The 11,007-nt window shown below is 45.4% G+C and overlaps 1 protein-coding gene across 1 annotated transcript; it reads left to right on the forward strand.

Annotated features, from left to right (window-relative positions):
- The first annotated feature begins 321 nt into the window (after nucleotides 1-321).
- Nucleotides 322-10,749, forward strand: LOC148685529 (vomeronasal type-2 receptor 26-like). Its single transcript, XM_088671368.1, has 6 exons — nucleotides 322-545; nucleotides 2,602-2,899; nucleotides 3,765-4,619; nucleotides 7,006-7,224; nucleotides 8,343-8,469; nucleotides 9,704-10,749. The coding sequence occupies exons 1-6, from the start codon at nucleotides 322-324 to the stop codon at nucleotides 10,609-10,611; spliced, it is 2,631 nt and encodes an 876-aa protein (XP_088527494.1). The 3' UTR covers nucleotides 10,612-10,749.
- The last annotated feature ends 258 nt before the right edge of the window (nucleotides 10,750-11,007 follow it).

Here is an 11,007-nt window from a genome sequence, read left to right on the forward strand (position 1 = left end):
TTCAGCTGAGAAGGGAATCCGGCACTATGTCATTAATTTTCTTCTTCTATGGAGTAATAAGAAAAACAGGGGTTTTTTGCTTCTGAACCGTGCCCCGCCCAAAGTGCTTTGGGATATCTACTCGCCAAGTAAACAGCAAAGTCAGAACAAAACAGGCTTGTTATAAATATACCCCGAACCTTTCCAAGTGGGGATGCGATGGAGTAGAGGCGACTTGATGTATGGCTGTTTGCCGCTATTTAAAAAAAAACAAAAAACTGCATCTCGGCTTCGTGATGAATCTGTTTCTAAGCTAGGAGAAGAGGTCTCTTCATGCCAGTGATGTTAATCTGGCTGCTGCTGCTGCTTCTGTTTTGGCTTCTGCCTCAGGTAACCAATATGGGCTCCAAGAGCAAGTGCCTCTTGACCAGGCCTTTCCGACACCAGGAAGACTATTACAAGCCAGGAGACCTGATTGTGGGGGGGAATCTACCCCTCATCAGCGCCGTCGACTTGATGAAGTCCTTCGATATGCCTCCCCAAGACCAGGACTACTCCTCTGACCAGTAAGTGTCCTCAGGAAAGTTTTGGGTTGTGCTGGCTTCAGTGATCGGCATTAATGGTGTTGCTGACACCTGGAATTCCCTGGTTCGGATTTTGAACCTCTGCAGCTCATAATGCTTTACTTTAGTCCATGTTTTCTTTTAATCATAACTTTTTAAATTGATTTTCATACAATTTAACAAATTCGATTCAGTTCCCATACAGTATTCCCTTAGCATTTTGACTTCCCATCCTTATTTCCATGATGTTTCTCTTCGAATCCTTTTACCTACTGCCTTGAATATAATATTTCTCTAACATATATCCCTGCATTACATTCCCTTATCATTGCCTATATTTCCGGTCCTGCCTGCAATTTCATTTGACTATAATATTTTCCCAGATAGTCCACTCTTCGACGAACATTTCGTCTTTCAGGGCCTCTTATTTTTGCCATCAATTTCTCATTCTCCACATAGTCCAATAGTTTTAAAGTCCGCTCCTATTTTGTTTGAACTTCTTCTTTCCATTTCTGTGCATACGATATTCTGGCTGCGGTGGTAGCAATACATAATGTAACCAACTTTTTGGGACCTCTGCCCCTATTATTCCCAAAAGAAATGCTTCAGGCTTTTTGGGGATGGCTATTTTAATTCATTATCATTTCCCAAAAGCCTGCTGCCCCCCTTTTTTTAACAAGTCCACCACTTATGATACTTTAGTCTATGTTGAACACTCTTGCCCCGAGTGTTATTCTGTGGCTTGGGTTGCAACTGAAGCTGAAGAAGATTCTCCCCACCACCTCACTCTCTAGCAGCTTGCTGCCCTCTGTGGCTATATCATCACTGTGGTGATCATGTGCTGTAGGGGTCAGTAAACTTTTTCAGCAGGGGGCCGGTCTACTGTCCTCAGACCTTTGGGGGGGGCGGACTACATTTTTGAGGGGGGGAAATGAACGAATTCCTATGCCCCACAAATAACCCAGAAATGCATTTTAAATAAAAGCACACATTCTACTCATGTAAAAACACGGCGATTCCTGGACTGTCTGCAGGCCAGATTTAGAAGGCGATTGGGCTGGATCCGGGGGAGCCCGGGCCTTAGTTTGCCTACCCATGATGTATTGAGTACCAGAAACCCAGAGAAAGAAAGTTTCCAAGGTGGGAGGGAGTCCTTGGCCACTTTCCTCATATTCATCTTTATTATTTTTACATATTAAATCCCTTCACCACGAACAGAACAAAAGAAAAAACAAACCACATCAACTACAAAGAATATGTAACTTATAAAATAAATATTTCCAATACGATAGGACTTCCGTCATCCTAACATGGTTTATTCACCTATTTACACTTATTCATCTTTTTTTTACATTTCCATCGGGTGGCTGTTTCAGGTAGGGTGTTGTTGAATGTTTCTGGAGGGAGGAACTTGATTCTGCCCTTCAGTGAATAACCAATTAATGGGCTTGAAATAGCATTAAAAATTGTCCAGTAGCACCTTAAAGGTGAAGGGACCCCTGACCATTAGGTCCAGTCGTGGACAACTCTGGGGTTGCAGCTCTCATCTTGCTTTATTGGCCAAGGGAGCCGGTGTACAGCTTCTGGGTCATATGGCTAGCATGACGAAGCCGCTTCTGGCGAAACCAGAGCAGTGCATGGAAACGCCATTTACCTTCCCGCTGGAGCGGTACCTATTTATCTACTTGCACTTTGACGTGCTTTCGAACTCCTAGGTTGGCAGAAGCTGGGACCGAGCAACGGGAGCTCACCCCGTCGCAGGGATTCGAACCGCCAACTTTCTGATCGTCAAGCCCTAGGCTCTGTGGTTTAAGCCACAGCGCCACACAAAAGCTTATACTGTACCTAGAACAAACTTAGTTGGTCTCTAGGGTGCTACTGGATATTTTTTTAATTTTGTTATTGATTTTGACTGCATCAGACCAACACGGCTACCTACCTGAATCAATTAATGAGCTGCTTGGGGTTTGGAAGGTGCTGTCACTGCAAGAAGAGGGGTGGGATCATCCATTATGTTGGGACGCGCATGGACACAGACCTCCACTTCCCCCAATTGCAGGGACATGCCGGTGCCCAAGAACTACCAGCACATCCTGGCCTTGGTGTTTGCCATCGATGAACTCAACGAGGATCCGACGCTCCTTCCCAACATCACGCTGGGCTTCCGTATATATGATGACAAAGAGAACGTGAGAAGAATATTTCAGGACAGCCTGTCTCAGCTCTCCACGCGGGGGAAACTGGTGCCTAATTACAAATGTGATCGGCGGGACAAGCTGGTGTCCGTCATTGGGAGTCTCGACATCAAAGCGTCGAGGCAGATGGCATCTGTCTTGGGCACCCACAAGATCCCACAGGTAAAGAGATCAATCTGGGCTAGATGGAAGTGATCTGGAGAGCTCCGTGGCATTGCTGCATTGTATAACAACAACAACAACAACATAATTTGTACCACACCCATCTTTATTATATTATTATTATTAATAATAATAATAATAAAGTGATAAAACATCAAATATTAAAAACTTCACTAAACAGGGCTGCCTTCAGAAGTCTTCTAAAAGTCATATAGTTGTTTACTTCCTTGACATCTGATGCAAGGGCGTTCCACAGGGCGGGCGCCACCACCAAGAAGGCCCTCTGGCTGGTTCCCTGTAACCTCACTTCACGCAGGGAGGAAACTGCCAGAAGACCCTCAGAGCTGGACCTCAGGGTCCGGGCTGGACGGTGGGGGGGGGAGATGCTCCTTCAGGTATACTGGGCCAAGGCTGTTTATTTAGGGCTTTTTAAAGGTCAGCACCAACACTTTGAATGGTGCTCAGAATATGCTTTCGTTTGAGTTTGTAAATCTGATGGCAGGAGCTTCCTGCAGCCAATCAGAAGCCGCGCTTCTGAACGTTTTGGAAGTTGAACGGATTTCGTTCGACTTCCGAGGTATGACTCTATTCCCAAGGCTCAAGAAAACTTAACCCCTCACTTTGTCAGCCCACATAAATCCTTAGTTATAAATCAATAATCTGTACCATCTCCTGCTATTTTTCACGCCATCTCCTGCTATTTTTCACGCACAAACGACCAACTGGTTTTAACAAACACAAACTCCTCTCCAGATTCAGCGTTCCATTCCTGCCCAAAACACACACAGTGTGTGTGTGTGTGTGTGTGTGTGTGTGTGTGTGTGCGTGAAGCACACTTTTAAAATAAAGCTCGTCTTTCCTTCAGCTCGGTTATGGTTTGTTGAACCCTGTTTGGGGAGGAAAAAGCTCCTTTCCTTCTTTCTACCGGATTGACCCTAACGAAGCCTCGCAGTACATAGGCTTAATCAAGCTGCTCCTCTATTTCCACTGGAATTGGATCGGGGTCTTTGCTCCAGATGATGAGAGGGGCGAAAATTTCATCCGGACCCTGCGGCCCATGCTTGCAGAAAACGACATCTGCGTGGAGTTTTTTAAAACGATTCCTCGGGATGACTTGATGCGCGACACCATTTACTTTGCTAATGACCCGCCTGTTTATCGCTGGGGAGCCGAAGTGGCGATTGTCTTCGGGGACAACATTCTCATAGAGCAAATAACGGGTCGCTTCTACGCCCATAAGAAAGAGACTTACGAGTCGCCTTGGAACGTTTGGACAATTTGGATCCTGACTTCCCACTGGGAGTTTTCTGCGATGGGAGTCCCCTTCCACTGGCGGTCTCTAAGGTACTTGGGTGGTGCTCTGTCCTTCAGAGCCCACGCAGGAGATGTGCCGGGGTTTGGAGATTTCCTCGGGTCCTTGGATCCAAAGCAGCCCCGGGGGGATGTATTCCTTCGTGACTGGTGGGAAGGAGCGTTTTACTGCGAGTTCGTCATATCGGACCGGTTTCCCCCAGAGGGGCTGAAAAACTGTACGGGGGAGGAGAAGGTGGAGGACCTGCCCCCGATCTTGTTCGAAAGGAGAATGACAGGCCGCAGCTACAGCGTCTATAACGCCGCCTATTCTGTAGCACACGCGTTGCACTTTTTGCACTCATCATCGGGGTCAAAACAGAACTCGGCATGGGGTGGCAAGAAGCTTCTGGATGTCCAGCCATGGCAGGTAACAGAGAATCTCTCTCACTTCAGTGCCAGATTTACGTATAAGCTAAACAAGCTATAGTTTAGGGCCCCACTCTCTTGGCCCCCCCAAAAAAAATTAAAGGGAAAAAAAACAATGGATGTACATTTCCAAAATATAAGATAAAAAACAAATAAAATAAAACCTACATACAGCAACAATGTTTTGTGTTGGGTAGGCTCCTATGATGTAAGTCATGGGCCCCGTCTGCTAGCTTGCTCCCTAAAATATCCCTGGTTTGCTCATTTCTATATATAGGGTATATATAGGGTGCCTACATTCTGCTATTTATAATTATTAGTAGTTTGCATTATATATTTACATCTATTATTATTTCATGTTATAGCAAGTTTCTAGAGACTACATTGAGTCTTTGTAAATTGTGTATCTAAAGGAACTTTTGCTATTGCCAAATGCCAATGTGTTTGCATTAAGTTTGTTATGAATTAAAAAAATCATTTTAAGTTAGAGCTTAATAATTATTTCACAATTAATATACTTCTTCTTAATTGTATTTCAGTTCAACAATTACTTTAGGTCCATAAATTACCATATAGCATATATTCAACACAAAAAACAGCAACAGTTTGTTGTTGACAAAGGACAGCTGAACATATAAAGGGCCCCATTATCTACAGTAGCTTAGGGCCTCATCAAACCTAAATACGGCCCTGTCTGACTTCACTTCCTTTCAAAAATGAAATGGGCAGACAACCGCTTTGGCACAGAAGCCAAACCTACAATGCGTGTTTACTAGATAGGCACACAAAAGGAGCTGAATCTCGCAGAGTTTTCCTGTAAGTTTGCTAAGGGAGGAGGACTCTGTGAGAGGTGATCCCACTGTGCCCTGGCAAGGGGAGGGCATCCCCTCCCCAAGCCAGAAATGTGAAGAAAAATCTGCTATGTCTGAGCTTCAGTGTTCACGCTCCACTTTAAGATAGACTTAAGCAGTGCTTTTTTTTCCTTTAAAAAATGTTTAGGGGTACTGTACTCTCATTTTCCTACTGCCCCTCAGTGAGGTCAAACTTAGATTCACAAAATGTTTAGGGGAGTGCGTCCCTCTGAGTCCCCCGCCAGGAAAAAAAGCACTGGACTTAAATATGTCTTTGTAACTGGATTACCATTTCGAGGCTGCCTGAACAAAGGTGCTGTTATCTTGTTATTCCTCAACAAGAAATACTGAGCAAATGTTATTTTCTTTACCTTTTACAAGACTGTTTGTGTTATTAATTGTTTTACAGGGGAGAAAAGGGGGGGGGGGTTACCAGGAGTATCCAGTCTGCCTTAAAGCATCCAGGATTACTTAAACTAAAAGTCTAAAACCACCCTATCTAAGCTTCCAGTTTAAGCTGCAAAGGGATGGCACTGTGTTTAACTCACAAACGTAAGGAAAATATATCCTAATAAATATATCCTCTCCCAGAATCTATTCAAATCCCCATAGAAAGCTTTCCCCCCTAAGCATTTGGGCCTGGGAGGAGCACAGTTTTTTTTTTTTTAAAAAAAAAATATTGTGGTTTAGAAACACTTTGAAATAAATTGTTAAGTAAACGAATGACCAAATAAGGCATCATTTTGTGCAGCCTTAAGAAAGCTGTGGTGAGGTCTGTGCTGAACAAACCTTCCTTGGATCTTTCCACACTAGCTAATGCCTGGCCAGTTTCAAACTTACCGTCTCTGAGCAAGGTATTAGAAGTGTTTTAAGTGTTGTAACCCACCCTAGGAGCTTAGGGTGAAAGGTGAGATAATAATAAGAATTAATAGAGCACATGAAAGCATCTCATTTCCAATGGGTTCTGGAAGTAACTGAATCTAAATCAGGCATCCTCAAACTCAGCCCTCCAGATGTTTTGAGACTACAATTCCCATCATCCCTGACCACTGGTCCTGTTAGCTAAGGATGATGGGAGTTGTAGTCCCAAAACATCTGGAGGGCTGAGTTTGGGGGTGCCTGATCTAAATCATGGGTAGGCAAACTGCGGCCTGGGGGCTCGATCCGGCTCAATCACCTTCTCAATCCGGCCCGCGGACGGTCCGCGAATCAGTGTGTTTTTACATGAGTAGAATGTGTCCTTTTATCTAAAATGCATCTCTGGGTTATTTGTGGGGCATAGGAATTCATTCATTCTTTTTTTTTGCAAAATATAGTCTGGCTCCCCAGAAGCCCCCTGCTGAAAAAGTTTGCTGACCCCTGATCTAAACCCATTTTATCCCAGCTTTCAGCCCAGTTCTAAGAGTGGATGGCTGATGCCGGTCAGTGTAGACAATATTGAGCTAGATGGGCCCAATGCTTATTTGGTATGGGGCATCTCCTTATGTTGCAGCTGGAATCAGCCCACCCATTATCTTAGCATGTCTGCCATTTCAGATCCACGCAACTTTAAGGAACATCCACTTTAACAACAGCGCTGGAGATGAAATATCTCTTATCGAAGACAGTGAGAGATCGGTTGCCTGGGATATCCTGAACTGGATCTTTTTCCCCAATGGGTCTTCAGCGAAAGTGGAAGTTGGAAGGGTGGAGCTTGCGGCTCCCCCAGGCCAAGACTTCACCATTAACTCAGATGCAATTGTCTGGGGTGCTGAGGTGGGTAGCAAACAAATATTTTTGGGGTCACGGAGAAACAGAGTCCCTTTGGAAATGGAAGACTGGGGTAGATAAAAAGCTTCATCAATCATTTGGTCCTGGATAAATTAACATTTTAATTGAGCCTCTATCTTTTTGATAAGAGCATTTCTTTCCCCACTGTGTCGATGAACCATTTTCATCACAAGAGAAACTTCTTTTGAGCGCTTCTACAACCTCTTCAGTATTCTTCTTCCTTGGCGCTCCCTCGTAGCTGAGTAAGATTTTCTTCCATGAACACGGTTTTAACAATGAGTCCATAAGTGACTGTGGAGGCCAATTCTGGATCCACACGTCCCTCCACAGTGGGGACATAGGTTTCCAGGTGGGAGCTGAACACGGTGAGAGTTTGCCAAGCGTGCCTTCCTCTTGGCATGTTTCTCCCTTTCGTCCTGGGTTCGAGCGTCTTCAAAGCCCACGACACCAACGCAGGTGGCACTGTGGGTTAAACCACAGAGCCTAGGGCTTGCCGATCAGAAGGTTGGCGGTTCGAATCCCTGCGACGGGGTGAGCTCCCATTGCTCAGTCCCAGCTTCTGCAGTTCGAAAGCACATCAAAGTACAAGTAGATAAATAGGTACCGCTCCAGCGGGAAGGTAAACGGCATTTCCGTGTGCTGCTCTGGTTCGCCAGAAGCGGCTCTGTCATGCTGGCCACATGACCTGGAAGCTGTACACCGGCTCCTTCAGCCAATAACGCGAGATGAGTGCCGCAACCCCAGAGTCAGTCACAACTGGACCTAATGGTCAGGGGTCCCTTTCCCTTTCCCTTTATTCTCCAATTGGAGTGCTTGCAGGCCAGTGTTTCCCAGTTATCAGTGTTTATACTACAGTACCTTTTTTTAGATTTGCCTCAAGAGAGTCTTTGAACCTCATTTGTTGACCATTACGCTTCCCATTTTTAAGTTCGGAAAAGAGTAGTTTGCTTTGGAAGACGATAACCGGCATCTGCACAACATGGCCTGTCCAACGAAGTTGATTTGTATTAGACAAATATTGATGCTCTTGTGGAAGGTTAAGAGAGCAAATGCAGCAGGAAAATTCAGGAAAACCAACCAACTGTCCCTTTTATCCCTTTTAGACAAACCGTTTTGCCAGATGTGTGGAGAGTTGCCCTCCAGGGCACAGCATCAAAGTGAAAGAGGGGAAGCCTGTTTGCTGCTATGGATGTGTTCGCTGTCCAGAGGGGACCTTCTCTAACCAGACAGGTAGCTCATATTTTGAGGATGGAAACCTAGTTTTGCTTGCAGGACTTAACAGGTGGAAGCAAGTGAGGGCGGGAGGCCTCAAGGCCGGGGGAGATGAGGGGAAGGTCACAGACAAAGAGCAGGGTCCACCGTTTCCCCTGGGGATGAGATTACATTTGGGCTTTTGAACCCATGCTGTTTTGAAGAACGTGCTGGGATGGACAAGATGCAAATCATGGATGAACAGAACACTGTGGTTTTACTTGTTCACAGAGACATCACAAGTTTCTGGCAGAAACATAGGAGCCTACTCCTAGGGGCCGAGGGGTCTTAACTGTATTTTTCCATGTACTGTACAGGATGCACCCTATTTTGGGGGACTCAAAATTGATAAAATGGGGGGGGGAATTGCCCAGAGTTGTTGAGCTGCCGATAGCACGCGTCGCAGAAGCATAAAGCCCTCTGTCCACTCGCCGCCATCAGCCACCAATAGCCTTCCCAAATCCCACAGCAACAGCCAATCAACAGCAGACCTTGCTGCGGACACCAACCGACAGCGCAATCGCCGCTCATAATCTGCTACTCGCGGCAGCAGCCAATTCCCCCATCCCCACTCTGCAGTATCCATGTATAAGACAACCCCCATTTTTTAGAGATTATTTTATAAGGAAAAAACCTCATCTTATACACAGTAAAGTACAGTATTTGGGCCCTCCCAAAGTTGAGGGCACAAGGAGAAGGGGACGACAGAGGCTCACTTTGAACATAGTTCAGTCGTGGAAAAGTGGCATATAAATAAACTCACAGTGATGAAACAGTTTATATGCAGGAAAGAAATTCATAGCAATATCTCAAGCTTATGCACTGTCATGAAACAGAGCACAGTAATATCCATATAGGGGAAACAAACACATGTTAATAAACACTAAAACAATGCCCAACAATAAAATACAAAACTGCTTTCCCAGTTTTCAAAGCTTAGTATTTAATTTTTCATTTAAAAAACCAGCCCACAGTGTATAAAAACCCATAAAATCACCAAATGAGAAACAAGGATGTTTGATACCAGCCCAGAAATTTGGTTAGAGTCTGAAAAGACTTGATTTTTTTCTAATGCGGTGGAAAATTGTACTTTTGGCCTCACATAGCAAGGTGGAAGAAGGATTCCTCAATCTCTCTGTGAGCTGAACTGGTCAAAACAATAATTTCTTTTGTCATGCCTGAGATAGATAAAACGGTGGCTTGTTTGTTGCAGATGCAGCTCAGTGTGTCCAATGCCCAGAAGATCAGTACCCAAACAAGAAACAAAACCAGTGCGTTTCCAAGAAAATCAACTACCTTTCCTATCATGACACCCTGGGATTTGTTTTGGCTTTCCTTGCCTTTTTCTTCTCCCTACTCACCTCTTTAGTCTTGGCAACCTTCATTAAACATCGAGACACACCCATTGTCAGAGCCAACAACCGGGACCTCACCTACGTCCTCCTTGTCTGCCTCCTCCTCTGCTTCCTCTGCTCCTTCCTCTTCATCGGCCGACCCGGGAAGGTCACCTGCCTTCTCCGACAAATGGCTTTTGGCATCGTCTTCTCTGCTGCCGTTTCTTCCATATTGGCAAAAACGGTCACCGTGGTCCTGGCCTTCATGGCCACCAAGCCAGGAAACATGGCGAGGAAACTGCTGGACAGGCAACTGACAAACTGCATCGTCCTGACCAGCCCCCTGATCCAAGTTGTTATCTGTGCAGTTTGGCTAGGAACCTCTCCGCCGTTCCCAAACTTGGACTTTCATTCCCTGGTTGGAGAGATTGTAGTGGAATGCAGTGAAGGTTCTGTCGCCATGTTTTATTCTGTCCTAGGTTACATGGCCTTCTTGGCCCTCATCAGCTTCACGGTGGCTTTCCTAGCTAGGAAGTTGCCCGACAGCTTTAATGAGGCCAAGTTTATCGCCTTCAGCATGCTGGTCTTTTGCAGTGTCTGGGTCTCCTTTGTCCCAACTTACCTGAGCACCAAGGGGAAGTTCATGGTGGCTGTGGAGATCTTCTCCATCTTGGCCTCCGGGGCTGGTCTCCTGGGCTGCATCTTTCTCCCCAAATGTTACATTATTATCCTGAGGCCCCATCTCAACAGCAGAGATAATCTAATTCGGAAAAGTCTGTCCAGTTGATATTAGAGCACAATATACAGCGGGTACAGGTTTTAGACCTCATGCCAGTCGGGGCTGCGGCACTCTGAGCTTTCATTCCATAGTATGTGCTGTGCAACATATATCTGTATCTTGTTTCTCCAGCAAATTCAATTTTGTATACGCTTTACTCCCTTTTCTCCATTTATGTTTGCCACAGTCCCGTCAGGTAGGCTAGGCTAAATTAATACAGATGGTGGATGGATTGAGGTTGAATCCTGACAAGACAGAAGGGCTGTTTCTGGGGGACAGGTGACAGGCAGGTGTGGGAGTCTCCCTAGACCTGAATGAAGTAACTGTGCCCCTGAAGGACCAGCTGTGCAGCCTGGGAGTCACTTTGGACTCACAGCTGTCCATGGAGGTGCAGGTTAATTCTAT

Source organism: Zootoca vivipara, chromosome 6 (genome assembly GCF_965207765.1).
Source record: "Zootoca vivipara chromosome 6, rZooViv2.hap1.1, whole genome shotgun sequence".
In the NCBI taxonomy this organism is placed as follows: Eukaryota; Metazoa; Chordata; class Lepidosauria; order Squamata; family Lacertidae; genus Zootoca; species Zootoca vivipara.